Raw genomic sequence first — 26,534 nt, forward strand, 5'->3', positions numbered from 1 at the left:
AAGCACGCATACCATAGCACCAATCTACCCTTGTTAAGGTTATAGAGAGGGATCTTATGATCTATTTGGACTCAAAAAAATCATTTCTCCATTTTGCCTATATTAGCAAGTGAGAAGTATAAGCCAGGAAAGAATAACTTTTTTGACTTCAACACTTACCTGAGCACTAGATATCCGAAGCACCGCTCCACCTCCAAGAGTTTCTATCTGATCTGTCTGTGGGAGGGGCCGTCCATCCTTCATCCAGGTGATTTTAGGAGTTGGGATTCCAGAAGCAAAGCAGGTAAGTTCAAGTGGATTATTAACAATCACTGATATCTCTACAGGTTCTTCTGATCCATTGATATGAGGTGGTTCTGTTTAAAGGGAATTAAAAAGAACAACTAAATAAACTTGCTGTTTGATACATTACTGCTGATTAGGAAAACTTAAAAAGAAATTCATCTCAAATTTATGTTCATATAATATAAATTGGTCAAATACCAAAATGATCATTCCTAGATGTTATTACCATTTGTCACTGGCACTATTTTAAAAGGGATTCTTCATGTCCATCTGAGATCATGAAGGAAAAGGCAAGCCAGTCCCAGGCAATTATAGCTCAGCAATGGGGATTCAGCTAGAGCAGTCTCACCTAACTGCCAAGATTGGAGAACAATAAAAACTAAACTCATCTTATACCATTTTTTAAAGAGAGATACTGTAGCTATTGTTTCTACAAAAGCAACAGGCAAATGGGGGGAATTCTGCTATCATCTTTTCCATGCAGCACTTTAAGAGGAAACAATGACTAAGCAGAAAAAAAAATAGTTACATTTGGAGACTATTTCTGTATAAAACACATTTGTTATGTCTAGGCAGAAATAATTTCCTTTTTTGTTATTTATATTTCTAAATTACCTTTCTCAAGAGGATGTTAAGAATCTAAACACTTGGAAGAAACATTAATGTTCCTTAGTCCAAATATTCTCAAGTTTAGAAATCCCTTTAAAACAGACTTTTCATACATGATCATTCAAATTTTCTATGAACATTTCCAGCTTACTACTTCACCAGGCAGCCAAAATAGCTGTTGGACAGCTCCAAGGATTAGACTTTTTTTTTTTTTTTTTAAATCAGGAATATAGTTTACAACAGAAATTCACAGTAGAGCCTGAATTTGAATCCTGGCTCCAATAATTATTAGCTTAGTGGATTTGAGCAAACCTCTAAAGTAAGAATAGCACTATTATTTAACTAATAGGATTACTGTGAGCATCCAATGAGATAATGTATAAACTACAATTTCTTTTTGTGTTTCTGAATATATTTTATAATTAAAGATTTTTTAAAGAGTTATTGTTATCACAATGTCTACTGTAGTTGTTGGTATTATTATTAAAACCTGCTTACTAAAAAACAAAACAAAACAAAATTCCACCTATGGTCCTCGTTTTCCTTAAATCTAATATTCCTTTTCAGATTATAATTAAGAAATCAGAGTTTCTTAACCACTGATCCACATGACTTCTTTTTTACTTTCATTCATCTTATGTATTGCTGTCAAAATCCATTTTTTTAAGTGCATTTTAGAATGATCCAAGATTTCTTGCTTAAAGAATTTCAATGTTTCCATGTTGCTTACTGAATTAAATAAAAACTCTTCATCAGGGCTTCCAAAGCTTTTGCAATAGGTCTCTATCTTTATAAAATTATGTACTTTTAATATACTTAAGTAACCTAGGCTTCAAATTCAACTACTTCTGTCCCTTAGCAAGTCCAGTCTCTTTTTTGCTCTGTGACTTTACTAATATTATTCCTTCTACTGTTATATCCTCCAATAGTCCCATCCCCTAACTGAGCATGTTCAAGTACTATGAAGGTCACATCAATGTCATTAAATTCCTTTATAAAAACTGCAAATCCTTTCTTGTTTCTCTCAAGACTAACAGTAAAATCTCTCTCCTTTTAAATTCCCAAAGCATGTTGTTCATATCACTCAAAAGCACTTATCTGATTCTCCATTTGACCAAAGTCAATTCTTTATTCCTTCCATTTATTAGTTATTTACCATGTTTTGATCACTATGGATACAAAGATCAATTAGACATGGTCTTTATCCTCAAAGCTTATAGTCACTAGATTTAAAACAACAACATTAGCAATAATAGAAACATACTCCCATCTGATTCAAACCCTCATCAGATCTTACAGATAGATGTTAATTTAAGTGACTATGAACTATTTTATTCCGTGTCTTGTCCGTATGTCATATACTTTGGACAGAGTAGGAGGTGTACATACTCTGATGACTCCAGAAGTCATGTTTTTAGCTTATATCTGTTTTCTGAGCTTGAAATCCACAAATGCAATTATCAGATTAATATCTCCAGTGGAATATTTGGACACTATTTCAAATTTTAACATGTATTCAGAAAAACACCTGTTACCTTATTCCTCAAAACCTGGTCCCTTTCCACATTTCCTGCATTTATGAGATGGATCTACCAATCAACAGTCATATATGCCAGAAACTCAGAGTCATCCCTGATATCTTCTTCATTACTATCCTATAACCAAATCCACAAGGAAGTCCTAATCCTTCTACCTGCAATTATTTCCAAATACATTTTTTCTTCTTACCTCCATTACTAGTCTGAGCTACAATGCTATTTACTTGGACTAACATCACCTATTTCCTGCTTTTAGGTACCCACCCCTATTTGTTTCTTTCACATTAACAGACCCCAATTTTGTTAGGGTTGTCAGTGTGCTAAAAACTCCATTTCCTATTCTCTATAGTACATGGTAGATGGAGTGGTCTGTGAAGATTCTGTTCAATGACATGTATATGCAAGTGTTTTTGTAGGTCCTCTAAGATTGTCCCTATAGAGGCAACTCTTCACCTTTCCTCTTTTTTCTGCTCTGCTGTTACATCTAGTGATGCTGGGGGTGACCAGACAATGAACGATCACCGACCAACCATGATGTAAAAGTCAAGAGAACTGTAAATATCTGAGCTGGTTAACCAGCATAACTACTGCCTACCTCCAGACTTCTCACTCAGCAAGAAAAACAGAAGTTATTTGTTCAAGCTGTCAAACTTAGACTCTGCTATTCACAGCCAAGCACAACTCCTAATAATACATGGGTCTCTCAGAGTCTACTCTTGTCCTCCAAGTAGCTGTCCACTTTGCAGTCAGTGGTTCTTTCAAGCTGCAGTTCCACTCATGGCATTCCACATATTAGAACTTCTAATAGTTTCCCATTGTTCTAGGATAAAAACCAAATTTTTAATGTGGTCAACAAAGCTCTTCATAGCCTGGATCCCATCGAAACCCCTTAGCTTTATTTTGTATGAGCTTTCTCCCTATTTTCAATATCCAAGTTACACTGGACTTTTTGGAATCACTAACACATCATGACACCTTCCGCCACATGGGTAGCATGAAACTAAGAATAGCGGTTCTCCGGGTTCGGATGGTTACTTTCACATTTGGGGTGTAGCACTGACCCAAGTGAAGACTTTTTCAGGTTTTAATGGGAATTAGCTTTCAACAGATGCTGAAATGCTGAATCTTCTCATCCTTCTGCTGAACCAGTTTTCAAATCTGTTTTAAGAAGATATTATCCTTATAAACCCTGTAGGTAGGAAGGTGGTTCTTTGTACGCCATGCTAACAATATCGTTTTCTTGCTCAGTTTTCTACATCCAGAAGTGCCCTGGGCGTGATTCTGCTGCTGGGTTCTTGAATTCCTAGGGAGCATGCTTTCCCCCTTTCCCTCTGCCACATGTTGGACCAGGCCATGTCACACACATAGTAGGTGTACAGTGATTACTTGCTACATGACAACTGGAAACATGACTGGCCCATAATGTATAGGCAATAGTTCATACTTAATATGGCAATAATGTACAAGAGCACACTTATATCATCTGCCGTTATTCCTGAGACTCTGTGAATTGGTGAACAGGGATTTGTTATTCTAGCCTTCCTTATCAAAACACACTTTATTCTGTCTTTTGTCTCTAAATACCCTGGAGTACCTCCTCTACTACCAACCTTCATTCTAAGGAACATTCTTCTATACCACAGTCTCTTTGTTTACTTAAATAGTGTTCTCCCTCCGTCTACAGTTAAAACTCCCTTTAGTCCAACTAGCAAGCATCTAATTCCATTCAGTTCAATCCAATGGATAAATATCACGTGTCAAATGCTAAATCCTGGGAATACAGCAATAGGTATAAGGCGGGTACTGCCCATCCCAGAGCTTAGTTAAAGAGGAAGCAGACTTATAAAGTTACACAAATGATTAAATTGGTATAGGCACCATGAGAAAGATTACAGGGTTTTCTGAAAATACATGCTAGCCCCATTCCAAAAATTATTATCATTCCTTATGAGGTGTATTTTGTTCTAGAAGAGCTTGGGGTTTTACCTATGTTGTATTGAAAAACAAACAGAATTCCCAATAAATAATTAATTATGGAAAAAGTTCATCTCTTTCATCTTCAGTTCTCTCCCAAAGTCAAAATTTTTGACTTCAAGTAAAAGATGTGTTTTCTCTTTATATTACTTGTTCGCATGTAGAACATAGTAATACACGTTTCAAATATTTGTTTTAATGCACTCAGCATTAGTAATAGTAAATGGAACTATTCACATTCACAATAGTAAATGGAACTAGACTATGTGAAATGACTATTATAACAATAATCTATAGATTGGATCATTTGAAAAGATTGTTTGAAATAATGTAAAGTAGTATAAATATCATGCTTTTCCATTAAACTGGTATTTATCACGAGCTTCAATTCTTGAAAAAACTTAAAAATCTACTTATCAGGATGCCTGTGTGGTTCAGTGGGTTAAGCCTCTGCCTTCGGCCAGGTCATGATCTTGGGGGTCCTGGGATGGAGCCCCGCATCAGGCTCTCTACTCAGCAGGGAGCCTGCTTCCTCCTCTCTCCCTGCCTGCCCCTCTGCCTACTTGTGATCTCTCTGTCAAATAAATAAATAAAAATCTTAAAAAAAAAATCTACTTATCAATTGGTTGTATGATTTTGTTAATGAATAATGTTTTATAAGTAGGAATTTTCATCTTTTAGATAGATAAGAAACAAAATAATTTAAATTTAACATGCTTAAGGTAAGAGTAACCCTAGGTAAATTACAAAACAGAACTATGAAATACAACAAAGTTTTTACAAATTTTATCCCCATAGCAAGTGATTCTAAGAATTATACTTACTTACTAAATATTTATTGTCACTTATTTCCCAATTATTGAACATTTACGTACCCAGGACCTTCAGGATAAAGTGTTTGTTGACTTCTCCAGCTTCATTTGAGGCAATGCAGATGTACCTTCCCGAATCTTCAGTCTCTGCTTTGTCGAGCTGAAGAACCATTCCTTGAGTGCTTATTGTCAGACGGGTATTAGGACCCAGAGGCTGGCCATCTCTAAGCCAGGACATCCTGGGAGTTGGGGTTCCATCTGTAAAGCATGTCATGGAGGTAGAACTACCCTTGACTATTGTGATCTCCTCTGTTCCCATTGCATTGTCCAGATTTGGTGGCACTACACAGAAAACAAAACGGGTAAAATTTACACATCTATTCTAATTTGAGACCAATTTAGATTAAAACTTTTTTAATGGTTCAGTTAGTTCTATAGTGTTTCTATGATTTATTTTAAAATACAGAATTTAAGATAGCATATAAATAATTGCTGACTGTTTTATAAAAACAGGTATTAGACAGGCTCATTATTAACCTTCCAAAATATTAGCAACCAAACCTCAGGATGGTTTTCTTGTAGAGCATATAAAATTTAAATGAGCTTTAAGTTCTGGCCATTTTTTAACTTTTTAGGTTTGTCTCTTTAATTTGTTACAATGTATATTAAGTTTCAGAAGTATATTTTCAACTGTTGTATGTAGGATAAAGAAGATAATACCAGTTTCTAGAGTAAGTTTTATATAATCCAAAAAATTCATTTGTAGACTATAGTAAATAGTTACTTAACTGTTCTGAGATGTTCTTGGGGATTTAGAAATTTGGACCAGTAAACCTTAATATTTCAGAAATGGAATGTTTTTAGTTCTCTGTCTACACACACACACACACACACACACACACACACACACACATATATACATATATTCATGCATATTTTAAATACTCAAAATGAGCCACTAATATCATTAGAAAATAGTATGAACTTTCTCTTTGTATGAAAAGACTGGTCCGTGCATCTGAATTGAAACGCTATTTCTAAAAATTTAGATTTGACTTAAGGCAAAACTCTAGGTTAGAAGAATGTTCCACTACATACGGACCCTTTGGGAGAAAACACATTGTTTCCTAGTTAGCAAGATCCTATTTCACTAGTTCTTTCTGACAAGTCAATATCTAAATATAAGCCTGTTGCTTAATATTGTGAAGTACTAGGATCATCTTGGAGACATACCAAGAACTCGAAGGCTATAATGCTTATTATCCACCCCAGCTCTGTTGGAGGCCACACAGGTGTACATGGCAACATCAGACACCTGAGCTCTCACAATCCTGAAAAACAGTTTGACCCAATCATTCACAATTTAACCCCATTCAGCATATTCAAAGAAAATACTTCTGATTTATACACAGATTATGACTAATGCTGGGAAACTTTAGTTACGAAGTGTTTAGTAACGATGCACCAAAAATACAGATTCCTGCAATGCAATTTGTTCCACAAAGTTGATTAGGCACAGAGAACAAGCCATTAAAAATAGAACATAATTTAAGAGTGAATATTTTTCTAATATCCCTTAATAAAGAAGGATGCTAACATGAAAATCACATGACTGTAGTACGCAGCTTCCCATCACTTTGCCACAGAAAGTTTTCTCTTGGACATACATATGGGATAGATACGACTACGAAAGACCTATTTTATACAAATTTACTAAAACAGGAACATTTAAATAAGAAAAAAATTCCATTTTATAGCTGTTTCCTCCCTCTTCTAAAAAGTTACTGAAAGGGAAAACTAAACAAACAATAGTAAAAATTTAGGAAAACACATTTCTTAAGCACCATTTAGATAAAGTTAAAGCCTACAAGCACAGTGACTTTATCTGTCCAGCAAATCACACCTAATAAAAGCTGACCTGATAACCTGCCCTCCTGATAGCAACCGGATGTGGGAGGAGAGAGGCAGAGGAAGTCCATTCTTCAACCAGTTTATCTGCGGTGGCGGTGTCCCTGCGGCTCTGCATTCAATATTTACTGAAGTATCCACCAAAGCCACTAGCTTCTCTGCTTCTTCTTTATGACCCCTAATTGCAGGTGGAACTAGGTCGTGCAGAAAATGAGAGAGAGAGAGGGGTGGGGTGGGGTGGGGTGTGCGTTACTAGTTCAAATCATTTCAACTACAGTTGCCCATCCTGCTGCTTTCTATCCCAAAAGCAAACAGCCCTGACATCAGATTTTCAAACTAGATGCTTTACGCACCTACTTCTGGACCTTCATTTCTACTGATAGGTTCCTAAGGTAGCAAAATCAAAAGAGAGTGAGACTTCACATTTACCATAGACATTCAAGTTAAAAATTCGGTCTTCTTCTCCAGCAGGGTTAGTTGCGACGCATGTGTATTTCCCCACGTCAGATGGGAGAGCTCCATAAACGTTTAATGAACCACCATCCGCAGTCACCCTACGGGAAACATCGTAATAAAGGCACTGAGATGATTCACGAGAAGCTAAGAGCTGGAAAACTTCCTCTGGGTTATTGTGCTCTTTAGAGAAATAACACCATAAAATGCATCTTCATCTTAAATATATAATGGTTCATATCTTTTTCACGAAGTACATGGAAGTCTGTTAAAGTCAGAGCTAGTAAAACTGATGGAGATTTCAGGCAGTCAACTAAAATTCTACAGAACCAGATAAAATTCATGTTTTATTACCACTTCCTTATGAGAAAAAATGGGAAATGAATGAAATCAGGTTGGAACTTCCCTTTCCAAATCAAAGATGTGTTTTTCTTAAAGTTAGAATACTATTTCCTTAGTTACCAATATAAGGTTTGGATTAAATGAAAATTATTCAAAAATTCTGGTATGAAATTTGAAGAATGTTATAATGAGAAACTAAAAGACATTCTATATTAAAAACTAACTATAAATAACTTAGTAATATTTTTAATGAGAATAGGGTAGCTTACTTAAACTGTGACAACTCAGTATTATGTACATGTATATTTTGCAAAAATGTTCCACAAATTGCTAGTGCTTTTCCCTTTAATTACATAACAATAATTAACTATAGTTAGATGATCAAAGATATTTAAATTAAGATTATTGCATTATTGATTCCCTTCACAAGCTATTAATTATCAAACAAAATTTTCTATGTTTTAAAAAGAGATTAAATGGCTTTCTACAGTTATTCCTACAATAGTGATTTTTTTTACAATAGTGATTTTATTAGAATCTTCCAATGTCAAAACTAAACACTCCATTTCTACCATATCATGTTATTAAATATGATATATTGTTGAAAGTATCAGAAAGCCCTTACTATATTGTTATTCCATCTCTACATAGCTTGTTGTATGCCTAACAAGTGTCAGCGGAAAATGGGATTTGGACAAATCACTACAATGAATGAACTAGGTTATGATGATATTGTCTCTTTTTTCAAAATGAGCCAAGCACTCATTCACTCATTGATGTTGATGGATATGGAAAACCTACACACATACACACACATGCACACATACAGACACACACACTTTTGAGCAACTAAGGAGAATTTCTGTGTCCAACTCTTTAAAATTTGATCTCTTTTCTTTCTGAATACAATGAACTTGGTATTACTCATGTGAAATTTGAAGCATAAAGCATTGTAGAATACCTTAAAATTAATGATGCAAAGATTCATTTAAATCATACCTGATTCTTTCTGTTTCACTCCTGTTTAAGGGCTTTCCATCTTTAAGCCACTGAATAAGTGGGGTGGGAATGCCATTTGCATTGCAGGCCAGTTCAACGTTTTCCCCCTGAAGAATGCTGACTTCACTAGGAATTTCAGCACCAGCAATACTTGGAGGAACTTTGGGGAAATGATTAAGATTTTCATTAACGAGGCACGGGGTTATAAATTCTAACAAATAAAACAGAATCGTAGAACAATATGCCAATTTTTCCCTGTTTTTCCTAGATTGTGGTTCAAGATCTAACCCTTATTACCCTATAAATTACTTTTAAATGAGGAAAAGGTCAAGGAATCGATTCAATATTCTCATTTTATTTGAATTTGATACAATTATTTAGTCATATGGGCTAGTGACAAATCTACTTCATGGGTGCTCTTCCTGGCCAAATGAATCACTTTAAGATTAAATCCTCACTATAGTTCAGGAGAATGTTTTTTCCAAATCTTGCCATCAATGTCTGTGAAAAATATCGAAGTCGGTTGTTTCTCTCTTCACAAGGCAATTTAAATATTGTTTATTCTGAACAATGGATAGGCTTGTTGTACATTTCAAGATCCAATCATTTCTATACACTTTCTGGCCATCTCTGTTTTTCACTTTAATTATTTGAGAATAATGTATAATAAAAATATTGACAGTGGTTTCAAGCAGAAACACAGTTGAATTCCTCTTCTAAATAACTATGGTAGTGTGCTAGAGGTAGCTCACACCAGCACACAAGACCCGGTTTCACACTCGTCATCTTCACTGATGTCACGTTGGGACCTTGAAGTGGGACACAGTTGGGATGTTTATACCATAGAAACTGGCAAATGATTGGCTACAAGCCAGGACATTTTGTTTGGAGTCAATTGTTAAATACTTACCAGCACATCAATTTACATCCTCTCCAAATCTCCTTTTAGTCATCCAGAATAATAATAATTTTATGAAATTTGTAGAATTTAGAGTTACTAAATTAATCTAACCAGTGAGAGTTTTAATGAGATATACTGTAATGAGTAGCTAATATATGACAGGCCCCCTACACAACTTTCTAGTCCTGAGACATGAAAACATATACAGTCTGGTAAAATTTTTGGTCATACCACATTCTCCGTGACTAACACTTACTCTTTATTAATGCATTAAACAAAATTAAACCAATCTCTGAATAGTTATTTTTCCCTTTTTGCTTCTGAAATCTCAAAGCATCACTAATCAGAGAAACCACCAATACCCATAAACTTATTTCCATTTTTCTGTATTTTTAATTTTTAGGTGCTGGATTTTTTAAGACTTTATTTGTTTGACAGACAGAGATCACAAGTAGGCAGAGAGGCAGGCAGAGAAAGAGGGGGAAGCAGGCTCCCCACTGAGCAGAAAGCCTGATGCGGGGCTTGATCCCAGGGCCCTGCGATCATGACCTGAGCTGAAGGCAGAGGCTTAACCCACTGAGCCACCCAGGCGCCCCGAGGTGCTGGATTTTAATCTTATTTTGCAATATATATATTTATCAAATCATTACATTGTGTACCTTAAATGTATACAGTGTTATATGTCAATTATATCTTAATAAAATGAAAAAATAATATTTTTGAAGTTAGCTTTAGCAGAGCTCAAGACAGGTAGATAATAAATATTCACAGTTACTTCTATAATTTATGAGAAATTCTTTTCATAATACCTGCAATAAAATTAGAGAAAACTAGCATTCAACTTAGTTTCAAGTGGGACTTCCATTTCAATTTAAACATCAGGCAAAAAATGTAACAATCAGATTTAATGAAAATCAAAAGTATGCAAATTCTTCCTCCAGTACTCAATATTATGCTGGAACATAATAGGTGTTAAGTTAATTAAGTGTTGGATGAAGTAGTTCTCCTTATTCTCACCCCAAAATAGTGTAAGATTCATGCTTATTTGAAATTTACCCAGTCCCTGATCTGTAGTTAGAACACATTACAGTTCTTCATGAGTTAAATCTTACTTACATAAACATGAACAGATCTATAGGCTTAGCTCAAAATAAGTTAAGCCAGATTAAAATAAATAATTCAATAGAATATATTCTATTAGAAAGTAATCATTTCAGTAAACATGAAGAATGAAGATTATGAAATTTCTATTATTCTTTTTTCCACAGTATGACCATTTTCATGAAAATATAAATATACTGATAAATGTAGGACCAAAAATTGATAATATTTTTTGTGTATCTAAAGGTATTTTGTAAGTCACATCATTAAGCTGTAAACCCTAAGCTTAGACAGTGCTTATATCTTAACAAAACTGGGAAAAAATATCCAAAAAATCCAAAACAAAGGTATTTTGAATCAATTATAAATGAGCTTTTTTTTTTTGCTTAAGATGTTATTGATTCATTTGAGAGAGAAGGAGATAGCGAGGGAGAGCAGAGCTGGAGGGAAAGGAGGAGAGAGAAGCAGCTGCTCCCTGCTCAGGGATGGGGGGCTAGATCCCCGGACCCTGGGATTATGACCCAAGCTGAAGGCAGATGCCTAACTGACTGAGCCACTCAGGTGCCTCTATAAATCATCTCTAGATGTAGTCTAATTATGTACTATAGATAGGATATAATAAAGAAACTGAAGGTAGATCAGAGTATACTCCACATACCTCGTGGGGTTTAAAAAAACTAATGAATCCTTGAACACTACATCAAAAATGAAGGATGTACTCTATATATTGGCTCACTGAACATAATAAAAAGAATAATATCTAAAAAAATTTTTTAAGTAAGCTCTATGCCCAGGGTGGGGCTGAACTCATAACCCTGATATAGAGTCACATGCTCTACTGGCTTAGCCAGCCAGGCCTACCCCAGTCTCCACTTACCTTGAATTGAAAGAATGTAATTTTTCTGTGCTTTTCCCTCCATATTTGATGCAATGCATGTATAGTTTCCACTATCTGAATGCTGAGACCGAGCAATCTGGAGTTTACTACCTCCAGACAAAATATGTACTTCAAGTGAGTCGGAATTTTCTAGAGGGGCCAACAAAGCAAAACAAAACATAAAAAGCTTGTCTTTTTAACATTTCTACAATTCACCATAATATACACTATTTTTTGAAAGATTTAGTTATCTGAGAGAGACAGAGTGCGCATGTGCCTACGAGTAGGGGGAGGGGCAGAGGAAGAGGAAGAGCTGAGTGTGGAGCCCCACACGCGGCTTAGTCTTGAGACTCTCAGATCGTGGCCTTAGCTTAAATCAACTTAAATCAGGAGTCAGCCACTCAGACAACTCAGCCACCCAGGTGCCCCAGTATACCCTATTTTATGTAATAAATATGTTTCTTAACAGTTGGTCCTTTGTACTTTCATTTTAAATGAGAGCCTACTTTGAAAAAGGAAATAAGAAAAAATCTCTATGTAATGAATAACCATCTTATGTGTCTATTCTGTAAGTTTATATTTCAGTCCATTAGGCATTTTGGACTAAATACAGCTAAAAGCATAGTATTGAAAATGTGCTAGTTTATTAATCTAGTGAATTAAAAGCAAAAGAAAACAAAAGTGAAAGCTGCACGACTATATTACCTATGGGCTTGTGGTTCTTTAACCATGCTATTGTGGGAGGCGGGATTCCCGTGGCGTCACACGTCAAGGTCACAGGATTGCTGATTGTCTCGACAACCCCTTCATGTTCAGGCCCTTCGATATTGGGTGGCACTGTGAAAAGACGGAAGAAAATCACATGTCCTCATTAAGCTAATTCCGGACACTTTCTCATTTGCATATCTGGGGGAAAAAGAGTTGTATTAGAGGCAGATGCTCACCATATACATTGAGGTGGAAATTTTTATCATCCCGTCCTGCTACATTTATAGCTCTACATACATACTGGCCTGTGTCAGACACCTAAAAGAAAAAGATACTATTGTATGTGCTCCATTAAGTTACAGATGACCAACCACACTATTCCAGTGTAGATTAAATCATCAGTCATCTTTATGCTCCAATGCCCCAATCTAATCACCTTCTACAATTCTGCTTTTTTTAATATAAAAAACAAAAACAAGGTCAATAGCATTCATGAGGCTGTTTGTAAATAAAACTCATTTCTCACTGTAGTAAAGGGAAGATGCAACTACAAATTCTTTCTCTTCCATAATCTCACCGAGTTATGACACACAAAGAAGAACAAAAGATGCACCTCAGCTTTCTGGATGTGCAGCATCTGTCCATCTGCTAAAATCTCCAAGTGAGTAGACTCTGTTATCATCTGCCCATTCTTATACCAGGTGATGACTGGAGGGGGGACAGCATTTGACTCACACTCCAGTGACACTGAGGTCCCCTCTCTTACAGTAACTACAGAAAGTGATTCACTGCCGTGATCTTTAATGCTTGGGGGCACTGAGGGAGGGAAACAAGAACAGAAGGATGTCTTTTTCATTAAGATGCTCCAATAGAAAGTATCTAACACCAGTTTAAAAAGGAAAGACTTTTATGAGGAGGGTAAAGACAAACCATAAACAGTCAGGAAAATTTTTTTCTTGCTTTCACCAGCTTGGTTGATTGCTATACAAGTGTATTCACCACCATCAGATACCTTTGCCCGAATAATCTGTAGAGTTCGACCACCTGTGGGCAAAAACAATGCAAATTGAAGAGTGGCATAGAGGTTGTTTTAATAACTTTAAAAAAATTTTTTTAAAGAGTTTTATTTATTTGTTTGTCAGAGAGAGAGAACAGAAGCTCAGAGAGCTGCAGGCAGAACAGGCAGAGCAGGCAGAGGGAGAAGCAGGCTCCCAGTCAAGCAGGGAGCCTGATGTGGGACTTGATCCCAGGAATGACCTGAGCCAAAGGCAGACACTCCATCAACTGAGCCACCCAGGTGTCCCTGTTTTAATAACTTTTTTATCAATAAGATAAACAGCAAAATGTACCCTTTCTCTTACAGTAAAATTTCCTATTCAAAATGAAAGAATTGAATTAAATTGTCTTTGATCCTTCCTTTTCCATTGATCTCAGTATTTATGCTACTTCCTTATAAAGGAAGAAACTCATACATTTTTTTCTCTCCAGTAACCAAACATAAAGAGTAGAGCTATCTGATACAGGTTCTAGTGAACAAACAGTAATTGTACTATAATCAAAATATGTTAACAAGTATTTTCTGGGTTTAAATCTCCCACAGTGTAGAAGTGATGGTCTATTGGTCTATTTATCTACCCTCAAGGAGCTTTAGGATTAATTAAAAACAACCAGTGATTTTAAAGCACTGCTTACGAGTCTATCACCCTCAAGGAATTACTAAGCAGTTTGTTCCTAAATGTCATAATTTCTTGAAAGCAGACCTTGCTACTGAACATTCCCACTGAAATAAAGCTATACAATCTTATCCTAATGGCCCCAAATGGATAAAGAGAAGCACTTCCCAATGTGAACACATAAGAGGAATAAGACAAAAGTTTGGAAAGAGAGTTAAGTTGATGCCATTTGTACTGAGAAAAGTGAGAAAGTTTTGTCCATCATTTAAGAGTAGTAAGTTCCTTACCTGGCACAATAAGAGCATTTGTATTTAGCTTGATAGGCTGTTCATTCTTGAGCCAGCTGAGATCCGGAGGTGGAAAACCAGAGACCTCACAGGTCAAAGAGATGAAATTGTTCACCACAACAGTGAGATTTTCAGGGTTAGGACCAATGACACTTGGAGGAACTATAATAGTAAATATATTAAAAATGAAATCTGATATTATCAGTAATACATATTTCAATTCGTTAATATAAACCCAACCACTATAGGCTCCTAAAGCACAGAGTTAATGATAGTTAATTATTTAGCAGTCTTAGAATTCACTAATGCCTTTATCAAACTCATTTTCATCAGTTTTTTTCCCCACTTGAAAGAGAATACTAGAGTTTTCAAAGACAGAGTTATTGTGCATTTTATTTGTAAAATGTAGCTAGCAGTTCTTAAAATAGTTTTGTCAATGTATAAAGAAAAACTTAACAGCACTTTTTATTTAGTGTATTTGAATATTCTTGTATTTAATATTACATCTTTATTTATGGTTTTATCTTACTACTTATAGCAACAGTAAAGTAGGAATTTAATTTTAGGGTATCTGTTTACCAACAAATTGTACAGGTTATTTTGACAATGTAAATAAATGATATTCAAGATGAGCAGAAAATTTAAAAGAAATAAACAATGCTATGGTTTATTGTTGGAAAAAAAAAAGAATTCCAAAAACAAAATGAATGCAGCAAAAAAGTGGAGTAAAAAAAAAAATGAGATTAACGATGCAATGCCATTTATGCATATTAAAACATATGCATATGAAACAATAGATTATTAAAAGAATACAAAGACACAGAAGGTATAATATACACATTTGAATGGTTTCCTATGAAAGAAGAGGGAAACAGGAACAAGGAATATGCATAAAAATGAATGACTACATGAATGAATATTTTAATAAATAAAAGTGAAGATAGGTCTTGTTCAAGGCAATGATGATAGTGAGACATGAATTAAGGAGTGCAATTGATGTAACACTTTTTTATATTAAGACTGAGGTCTTAAAACAATAGCAAAAACAAAAAGCAAAACTTCAAAAAGGAAAAATTTCTTTTACTATCACATGGTTGTTTATTTTTCACCCACTAATTTTAGTATTCATTCATTTATCAAACATTTATTAAGTATTTACTGTATTCCAGACATTGTGCTAAGTGCTGATACAGTGTGAAAATGTAATAGACATAGAGTCAATAGTTTGACAGTAATGACAAACACTGAACTAAAAAGAACAGCTAACATTTTTTTGAATGGGTATGCCGCGCCAGGCACTACTCTGAACACTACACACATACGATCACACATACACTTCACACATACTATTGAATCCCCATACAACCTCATGTGTTAACTACAGTTCTTCTCAGATTACAGATGAGGAAGCTGACACATAAAAATCTGGCATCTTGACTAAGGTTTCAGAAGTAGCTACTGAAAGAAGAGACCCAAAGACTGTTGTCTGGCTCTGGACTGTTGTCTAGCCCTTTCTCTTAGTTGCTGTTCTATACTAGTAATTACAAGTATGATGAGTGTTAATCAGAAGAATAGGGTGACAACAGGGACCCAACCTAATCTGGAGATCAGGAGGAGGAAGTGATGTTGAAGAAGATACTGAAATATGAGCAGAAATAAGTGGAAGACAGAAAATGGGTACTTCCAGAAAGAAGGCATAACATACAAAAAGGCCCAAATGGAGAAAAGGCTGGCATAACCAGAGATTGAAGAACAAGGTTAGGAGAGATGGACAGAGGATTAAAGGAGTAAGCAAAGGTAAGATCTTATAAGGTCTTTGGGACCCATTCACTAAGAATGCTGAAATATGGCCTCGGGAATGTGCAGCTGAAGAGTGGTTTAATCAAAAATTAATGTAAGGGATATCAATCTGGCTACAGTGGAGAGAACTAATTAAAAGGCTAGAAGGGATTCAGGAAGTCCAGTGAGACTACTGCTGTAATCTGTGTAACAGATTATGGTAGCTATGCCTACGATGGTATTAAAAAGGATCAAGAAAAGTGAATGGATCTCACGATATTTTGTAGATAGAATCTTTAGGACTTGATGTTCTGGGGGTAAAACTTAAGGAGGAGGAGAAGGAGTCAGGGACGAAACCAATCTTTCTGACCTGAATACTAGGTAGATGGTGATTCTGTTTACTGAGACAGAGATCACTGGAGGAGGAAGACATTTTTGGGGGAAGATAATGAACTCAGTTATATACACATTGTCTTAGAGTGTCTGCTAGACATTTGTGTCAGCAAAAAGTAGATATTTGGATAGAAGAGTCTGGATTTCTTGAGGGAGCTGTGACTAAAAACAAAAACTTTGAAACTATTTGTACATAGATGGTATCTGAAATTTGAAAATGCATACGACCACCTAAGATGTGAGCGGGAACAGAACAAAGTCTAGAGCTTGAAAAACTGAAGTGTAACAATCAAGTAGAGAAGGAGGAACCAACAAAGGCAACCAGGAATGAGAGATGAGAAGGCAAGATAGAAATAAAGGGTGTAGGTGTCACAAAAGCCAAAGGAAGAGAATTTCTGAAAATGATCATGGCAAAGATGTCAAATGCATAGAAGAAAGAAAGATAAAGCCTAGAAAGTGCCTCTTGGACTTTAAAAGGATGCTATTTGGTGAATTCAGTGAGCAGTTTCAGTGGTGATGTGGAGGTGAAATTTGGAACACAGTGGTGGAAGGAGTGAGTGGGAGTGAAGAAATCAGACATTTAATATATACAGTTAGTAGAGAAATTTGCTTTGAAATTGGGTATAAAGTGAGGGAGGTAGCTGAAGGGAAAGTTTAGGTCTTAGGAAGACCTTTTTTGGTTGTGCTTTAAAAAGGGAAGAGACAAATTTAAGTGCTATTGCGAAGGATCCAAGAAAGAGTGAGAATTTTGTATTCAAAAGGAAGAGAGGAGATTGTATGAGAATTTTGAGGAGGCAGTGGGCAGGGATTTAGAGTAAAATTATTGGCCTTTGGAAGACAGAGGAATATTTCCATCTTCTTTTGTAACAATGGGAAGGAAGAAACGGCAGTAACAGATGCTGCTGGTATCCTTGATTTAATGGCAGGAATTTGAGGTGGTTTCCGGGATACACCTTCCCTTTTCCCTGTGAAACAGGAGGTGAGGGCATTTACTGGAAGTGAGAGGGGGCTGTTACAGACTGAATATCCCTCCTTCTCCCCCACCCCCCCATTCCTATACTGAAGCCTGGCCCCCCCACTGTGGCCATATTTAGAGAGGGCGCCCTTAAGGAAGTAATTAAGGCTAAAGGAGGTTGTAAGGGTGGAGCCCTGATCTTATCGGATCATTGTCCTTATAAGAAAAGAAGCCAGAGAGTTTCCCTGCTTTTCTGGCCACGCCTGCTCAGTAAAAAGGCCTTATCAGGACAAAGTGGCCAAGTACCAGCCAGCAAGAGCCTTTGCCAGAAACCAAACCCTGCAGGAACCTTGATTCTGGACTTCACAGCCTCCAGACAGTGAAAAAATACTTTTCTGTTGTTTAAGTCATGCACTCTCTGGCATTTTGTTATGGCAGTCTGACCCCGTGAACCCAAGAGTCATTCTGCCAGGAATGACTTTCATCCAGGAGAGGGATGAAAGTGTCAGTGAGTCACTAGGGATAAGAGGAGGAACCCCAGACAGTATGGAGTTCAAGATGGTACCTATGAATTTATGATTACACTGTTTCTGACATCACGAGTTCCCCCAGCCATGGTTAGCCGCCTAGGTGCAGGTATGGTCAGATACGGAATTTAGTGAGAAGCAATACAGCAAAACAGCTAAGTCAAAACTTCTGGAATCAGCCTACCTAAGTTATAATCCTGGTACTGTATTTGCCAGATCTGGAACTTTGGGTATGCATCTTAATCTCACTAGGCCTCAGCCTTTTCATATGTAACAGAGGTATCAAGTGGTACCAACACCTGGGGTTATTGAGATAATTCAGTGAAAATGCATATGTAAAAAAACTTGATACCTAGTAGGGATTAAGTGGACAATATGTTGTGTCTTTAGATGCAGAGCTGAACTTTAATTGAGCAAGACCAATAAGAAGACTAAGAGAGGTGATTGAAATGTTGTTCCATGATAAATTAAGCTGGACGTGAAGGAGAGTGAAGACAAGCAGAAAACCCACGGGCTGGCACACTGAAGGTCAGAGACCAAAAGAAGCAAGCATTTGTAATGGGAGATAATTAACAGTATGATTTCAAGGGAAAATAACTGAAATTATTTCTCCCCAAAATGAATTTTCTAGTATGTAAGTATGGTCCCTGACCTCAGTTGGGAGTTCAAGGTATCATTAACCTGTGAATGAGGAAACTCCCTCCTTAAGGGTAAACTCAAGTGGTTCCTCCATCTGCCTGGAGAGGTAGAGGTGTTTTTGCTGTACATTAGGAAGAGGCAACTGATATGAAAAAACTCCAAATATTTATTTAGCAACTTCTGTGACTGTAGATGGGCCCAGGGAGACCAAGATCTGTAAGAAATGACCATTTCCCTACAACATCTATAATAAAGTTACAGGATGGGGGTGAAGTTAGAGACATATAAAGATAAACTAATACAAGGCAACTTACAGACTTCCTAAATTGGGGCTTTTGATCACATAAAAGAGGAAAAATTAAGTCTGCCTTGGGAATCAGAAAAAATAATCAACACTTCTATTTTCAACATTAATGCTACTGCACTTTACAGATCAGAATGTGCTCTCATGATCATCACACTTGTTGATTTCTTCCTGAGAATTCATAAAATACTGCTTCGGGTTTGGTCAGACTTACTCATTTAAAAAGACCTGAAGATATTATACCATTTGAATGGTTTCCTATGAAAGGAGAGGGGGAACAGGAGCAAGAAATGGGCATAAAAATGAATGATTACATGAATAAATATTTTAATATATAAAAGTAAAGATGGGTCTTGTTCAGGCCAATGATGATAGTGAGACATGAACTAAGGAGTGCAATTAATGTAACACTCTATTATATTAAGACTGAGGTCTTAAAATAACATCAAAAACAAAACCAAAAATGAAAAAGGCAAAATCTCTTTTACTATCAAAAGTTACTCATTGTGCTAAGCACAGGGAATACAAAGATAAAAATATTTCAAATGTCTGTTCCATAAACACCAAAAATTGCTGGGCACCAATATTCCCTGCATATCACACCAAAAAAGGATATTCATGATGCTAAATAAGTCTTTGGAAGGGAGAAATTTTTCATGAAATGTCGTATTTCAGCTATTTCCAAAATGAGCCAGAATTTTGGATGTGTATCCCACATGTAAAGGGAATCTTTTATAATGATTGTTCCCCATTTCTAATTTAATATTTTCAAAACAGACGTGTGTCACAAAACTAAAACTAGTCATTTGTGGTAGACATCCAATGGCTTTTTTTCCTCCCTACATTTACCTAAATAGTATCTCAACAGCATTTTAGCAAAAAATTAGGATTCATGCAGTGTCTACATATATCAAGAACTTAGTTTGATGAATGAATTAGGTCTAGTGGTAGTTTTTAGGAATTATTAAACTCCAAAAATGACTTTTTCTTCTCCAGGGAGTATACCTAATGGTACTAGAGGATGTAACTTGACACAAATTCTACCTTTGAGGACAGAAACTGGTTCCAATCAGGATTACTGGGTAAGTTTTTACGAGTAAAAGAACTATACTTGTTTCTAATTTTACATAAACATATAATTTGGGGGATTTAAAATTTTGATTTTTTTTTTCATTTTCCGATATGTAGCAGTAACTACTCTCTCCTGAGGAACTGAAATAATATAAAAACAGGCTTCCTAGAAGATTTGTACTTTACAATCCTACTATATGATGCGAAGAAAGACAGACTGAAAAAACGCAGGCTACACACATCGTTCAAGTTAAAAGTACAAAATAAGTCTCCATAATCTAAAATACAGTTTTCCTGCTTTTTCAAGCATGCTCTAAGAAATGTTATTGGAACTGAGCTCTTACCATGAACATTGAGGTTAAAATATTTTTTGGCACTTCCAGCTGTGTTCTCAGCAACACACACATACCTGCCGATATCTGTTATTTGAGTGTTTAGAATCTAAGGGAAAAAAATGAAGAAATTCCAACTGAAATTTTTAATAAAGCAACTTTTCATAATGAGCATTACATTTCAGACTAAACAACATGTATTCTTTCTGGTTAGTACCAGATGAACACAAGACAAATAAATTTCTGTATATAATAGTGCTGATGCTAGCTTTTTTTGGTCAGGTCAAATATTTATAAAGATTTCCAATCAAAAAAAGGTAATTTTAAACATATTTGTTGAATGCTGACTACAAAAATTTCCCCAATTATTCTTCCTCTTCCCTATCACACCCCTGGCAACATGACTTTGAAGCTCCTTGCATTTCAGAGGGGGAGTAAGATCGGAATTCATGTCGGTCTTGGGTTGGCTCTGACCAGCACAATGCTATGAAAAGTGACAGTGTGTGCTATTTCAAACCTAAGCCTGAAGAGGTCTAGTGCCTTTCCTCACTCTTTTGGAACTCAGCTACCACCATGTGAGAAAGCCAGGACTAGCCTGTTAGCAGGTAAGAGAATCACAGGGGGTCAAAATCAGCTCAGTTATTACGACAGAGGCCTGGATACGTGCCAAGAGCCCAGCCAAGACCAGGGGACCGCTCACTCAATTCACAGCATGCAGATACACTTGAGACCAGAAGAATTACCCAGCCAGCTAGAAGACTTATGAACGAAATAAATGCTTATTGTTTTAGGTTATTGTCTTGGAGTACTTTATGCAGCAATAACTAGCTAATAATAGCATTTATATTTATTTTATTAAGCAGAAATTTCTATCTATATCTATCTATCGATATATCTTTTGGCCTGAGACACAGAAACATTTAAATATTTTAATAGAGGTTATATGACATCAAATAGATACAATCACAATGTTTAGAAGATACTTTGAGAATTCAAGGTTATTTAGAGGCGCTAAAGCTGGTTCTTGTGTGTGTGTGTGTGTGTGTGTGTGTTTTAAAGACAGGAACATACCATAAGGTATGTCCTGTGTTGGATACATCTGTTATGCTTAGATTCTTGGGTTCACAGAATATCACTTATGTGGTCAAAAATAAGCTATTAAACCGTGTCCTAACAAAAGAGTTGGTGTTATTTCTATAAATAAATGTCTTTCTGTAAATTTATTCTATAAATAAATGTCTTCTCTTAAGACATTTAAGAAAAAAATATAGACATGGTCATTAGTGAACAACAATTCAGGATATTTATGTGGTTTCCATTATTTATTATCAATTCTTGAGTAATACAGGGGAAGTTTTAATCTGCAGCGAACCCAGTGCCACCTAGGATTTTACCATCAGGACAATGCAATGGAAAGGATTATACTGTTTATAATCTGGCTTCTATCACAAAGGACATCTTGTGGCAAATTTAGTGTGCATGTGTTGAATGTACAATTTTTATAAGAATTCACACAGAAATGTTAGCAGTGGTCACCTCTGAAAGACAAATGCCCTATGATTTCACTCTAGGTGGAATTTAAGAAACAATACAAATGATCATAGGGGATAAAAGAGGCAAACCAAGAAACAGACTCCTAACTATAGAGAATAAACGGATGGTTACCAGAAGGAGGGGTGGTGGGGGATGGGTGAAACTGATGAGGGGGATTAAGGCGTGCACTTGTGATGAGCACTGGCTGATGTATGGAAGTGCTGAATCACTCTATTGCATACCCCAAACTAATATAACACTGTCTGTCAGATAACTGGAATTTAAATAAAAACTTAAAAAAAAACCCAAAACAGTGGTCACCTCTGGTAGGGGGAATAAAATAAAGAATTTTATGTTCTTACGGTTAGTTATTTTTACAAATATAATATTTATAAACCAATAAAAATTACTTTTAAAAGTAAAAACGACTTAGGAAATACAAAGTCAAATAGCTATTTTAAAATAAGATTTTTCACTTTTACCTGCAGAATTCTTCTATTAGATAGAAACTTATGATGCCCATCTTCTTGCAAAGGTTGCCCATCCTTTTGCCAGGAACTCCTTGGTGCCGGGTTGCCACTGGATAAACACTCCATCAGTGTGCTCTTATTCACCAGCACGGTGACTTCTTCAGGGAGATCACTATTTGCTCCCTTAATAACTGGAGGCACTAACAGATGATTGCAACAAAGAGATAATGACAGGAAATAAGGTCTTTTCTCAATTATTCTACTTTTCTAACAGCTTCCAAAAGCATGGGATGATAATACAAGAGCAAAGATGAAGACGAAACCAAGATTGTTGAATCACATTTTACACCAATAAATGGGGGTGGTGATAAAAATTGTGTGAATTTGGATTTACCTACCCTGGATCAACCCCTTCTACAGTTTTCATTCCTGTTTAGCTCAATCCCTAACTCTTCCCAATTTATCTGACCTTGCTTCTCCCTCAGCTCCTTGAACCATGCCTTCTGGGTTTTCAAGCATATGTGTAAGTAGCATTTGCAATGAATATATAAGTCTATTTGGTCATCTAGACAAGCCAGATAAATCCCATCTTTAGAGTACATTTGGAATGTACAGATTTGGTCTCATTTGCAAGGGAATTGTCTGGGCTACTTAAATGTGTTTCCCAAGCCCCAGTATCAGTGGTATCAGCATCACCTGGGAGCTTGTATAGAGATGCAAATTTGGGGGCCCACTCAGATCTCCTCAGTGGGCATCTCTAGAGGACCCAAGCAATTTGTGTTTGAACAGGAGATCCTTATGTATCTTCATGTTTGAGGACTCACAGTCTAGATTTTTCTATTTTCATTTAAAACGGTACCATAGAATCCAGCTACATGTCTATCTTATGTTAGACTAGTCAGTTTTGAAAAATCACATATTACCCACAAAACTGTAAGAAATGGAAATGTTACACAAACTAGAAACATGTGTTGGCTGCTGTTATCAATGTAGACATTCATTTTCGAAGTGAATAATCATTTTATTTTATTTGGAAAGCTTAGCTATTCTGTTTCACTCTCTTAAAATGTACCCTATCTTTAGCAATCAGCAAAGACTATATATTAATGCAGATGCAGTCCTGTGGTCTTTGGGTCTTTCGAAAACTAAACTGGAAGTTTGTAAAGAAAATAATCAAGGCCACAAGGTACATAATAGAGTTTCAATGTTATTTTAGATACAAATTTTCACAGTTCAGGGTCACATGGTTTTTACTATACTCTAGGTAACATAAAATATAACTTGAACTGCAGATTAGTAGATAATAAACTTGAACTTCAGATTAAATGAGCCTATCACTAACCTCAATACCATGAAATCTAATCAAATGAAATGTTGGAACATAAAGATTCAGTGTTTTCCTCAACTTCTTCCTGGAACTGAACCATTAGGAGGGAACAGGAGGTGGTCTACAGGTCCAAGGTCTGACCTGTATAGGCCTCCACCAAAGCTCTTTAGTCTGACCTGCCCTCCTGCTGCTGCCCCATCAACTGGCTTACACCACTCAAAATTATTCTCAGTAGAAAATGGTGGAGTAGCATGTAGGAGGTGAGCACCAAACACTGTGAAACATACCTAATGTAGACAGATTTTTGGGCCCACATCATTTTTCTTGTTTTGTTCCATCTCTCTAAACTCATCTCCAACATGCTTTCCAACTTCCTTAATTAAAATGGCCTGAAGGGATGAACATCTACCTTTAACTACCCGATCCCAAAATCCCATTTTAATTTAATTGATTCTCAATCCCTCTCAAACCATATTATCTTGCTTCTTTATCAGATCCTTCTACTCTGGCCTAAACTTAATTCTTTCCAAACTTAAGTCAGGTGGTCTAGGATACTCCACTATTCTTGTTGATATTAGCATTGTTAATTAATTAGTTAATTAATCGTCTTCTCTTCCCTTTTTCTTCTCCTTATCACTATCTTATAGACTTTAAAATCTATGTTGATTTCCCATCCCACTCTGATTAGTTTCATCTCTACTCCATGTCAGTCAGCCCTATACAGCCATACCTTGGGCCATTCAACATGAACACCTCTTTCTTTTGCAAGTTATAAGCTCCCTGAAGAAGAACTCATGTCTACTGTAGTCACTGCTGTATCCTCAGTGCCTAGCACAGGTTCCTGGTCCATAGTTTCATAATCAATAGATAGCTGTCAAATATATGATTTTTGAACTCTCTTGTTTTCTTTCTTCTTTTCAGGTTTCCTTAATAAGCTGCTCTTTGTTTGCACTGACAACTCTAGCCCTTCTACTCCTTCCCCACTTACAATCAGCCCATCGGCCTCCTTCCATCACTTTTCCTCTTGCCCTGCCCAGACCTCACAGGGGTCATTTCAGTGACTCTCTGTCTTACTGCACATTCTATGGTCTTTCACTGTCCAGCACTTCCACAATATATACTTGGTTACCTTGTGGCACAACCCCGCCCCACCCAGATGGAGCACACTGTTTTTTCTACCTCTGCCCCTCCTGGTTCCTAGGAATGCTGTAGAAGGAAGGGTGGCTTCAGGAAGGAAAAACTGAGCCAAATGGCTCCAACTTCAACAGCTGACTGTCTGTCACATCCTCCATGATGGTGATCACTAAACTTTTCTGTTTCTCATAGGCCCAACTACCTCACCACTGTTTGTCTTCCTCTCATACTAAACGAAAAGGACTAGATACATTTGATATGCATTTCCACATTTCTCTCCTAACCATTTTGATGAACGGCAATTCATTTCCATGAAAGGCTAATTAACCCCTCTTGGTTCTTTGATTGCATTTTTCACCTGTTCTAAGACCTGGATCCATGAATTCCTGTACCTCTTCCATTCCCCCCAACCCCTACTTGAAAATTTAATTTGTCACTTTCTATTGGATCATTTTCTTTGGTCTGTAAGCAAGCTCAAATCTTTCTTAAATATGTGTCCTCAAACAAGCTGTCTATTTAAAACTCTACTCCATCTCTTCTGTCCTCTGCAAAATATCTTAGGAGTACTCTATATGTGTTTCCTTTTCTTTCTGATTAGTTGCTCCAGATTTATCCTTTTGTCCTGTGGCTTTGAACCACACCATAATATCTAAATTGATCTTTTGGATTTTATCAATGATTTCTCAATTTTTAAGCCAAATGGACATTTTCAGTTTTTATTTTCTTAAATTTGCTTTAGCATCCAATACTAGATCCACCTCTTGATAGCTTTTTCCATGCTTTGGATTCTTTGACATGGAATAGTACATAGTTTACTGCTTTTCATGAACTTCTCAGATTGTTTCTCCTCTGTTTTCCTTTTCCTTTCTCCTACTTGTTAACGATCCCTCCATGAACTTGTTGATCTTCTATTTTATCCATAATCCTTGCTGTTGGAAATCTCATGCCCTTGAATATTTGTGGATAACTCTCAAATCTACATTCTTAATTCAGCCTCTTTCCTGTGTTTACGTTCCTGATTTTCAATAGCCCCTTCAATATTATCCCTAAGTATCTTGTAACATGCTGAATTCAACATGTCCAGAATAAAATTGACTTCCTTTTCCCCAAATAATGTTTTCCTAGGTCTTCTATTTTTTTTAATTCTTGCCACCATTTTCTTAATCACCAGAATAAAAATCTCAGTGTCATCTCATGCTCTGAGACAAGTGCCTAATATTTCTATATTACTTTATAACTTCCTCTGGAAACTCTTTCATGCTGATTGGTTCCTATATATTCCCAGCGCTACTTCTCCAGATCAATCTCTTCTAATGGAGACAACTATTTGTTTCAGCTTCCAGCAACATCACCTCTCTTTCCCCTTAAAGGTACAATACTTCTTCCACTCTCGGTTCACACATTCAGAGAACTACATGGTCTAAGTGTAGGCACCGAAACTAGGCCTTAAAACAGGCCATTTAGCTTCTATAGTTGGTTCAGGGATAGAACTGTGGTTCATGCTTGGCCAATTAAAGCCATGAAAATCCAGTCTAGGACTTCAGTTGTAAATACTAAGAAAAGCTTTCATTTAGATATGAAATTAGAAGGATGTAAGACAAGA

The 26,534-nt window shown here is 36.3% G+C and overlaps 1 protein-coding gene across 1 annotated transcript in view; it reads right to left on the minus strand.

Moving 5' to 3' along the window:
• The window catches only part of HMCN1 (hemicentin 1), a 498,146-nt gene that overhangs the window by 81,524 nt on the left and 390,088 nt on the right, over positions 1 to 26,534 (minus strand). The window contains exons 56-69 of the mRNA XM_045983171.1: positions 22,483 to 22,670; positions 20,480 to 20,576; positions 14,468 to 14,629; positions 13,438 to 13,551; positions 13,121 to 13,323; positions 12,744 to 12,825; positions 12,505 to 12,636; positions 11,800 to 11,949; positions 8,921 to 9,080; positions 7,556 to 7,680; positions 7,137 to 7,320; positions 6,452 to 6,549; positions 5,282 to 5,560; positions 160 to 356 (exon numbers count right to left, since the gene is read on the minus strand). Coding sequence (XP_045839127.1) covers positions 160 to 356; positions 5,282 to 5,560; positions 6,452 to 6,549; positions 7,137 to 7,320; positions 7,556 to 7,680; positions 8,921 to 9,080; positions 11,800 to 11,949; positions 12,505 to 12,636; positions 12,744 to 12,825; positions 13,121 to 13,323; positions 13,438 to 13,551; positions 14,468 to 14,629; positions 20,480 to 20,576; positions 22,483 to 22,670 — 2,171 coding nt within the window. The remainder of the gene's footprint in view (positions 1 to 159; positions 357 to 5,281; positions 5,561 to 6,451; positions 6,550 to 7,136; positions 7,321 to 7,555; positions 7,681 to 8,920; positions 9,081 to 11,799; positions 11,950 to 12,504; positions 12,637 to 12,743; positions 12,826 to 13,120; positions 13,324 to 13,437; positions 13,552 to 14,467; positions 14,630 to 20,479; positions 20,577 to 22,482; positions 22,671 to 26,534) is intronic.

This window comes from Meles meles, chromosome 17 (assembly GCF_922984935.1).
Source record: "Meles meles chromosome 17, mMelMel3.1 paternal haplotype, whole genome shotgun sequence".
NCBI classification, from domain to species: Eukaryota; Metazoa; Chordata; class Mammalia; order Carnivora; family Mustelidae; genus Meles; species Meles meles.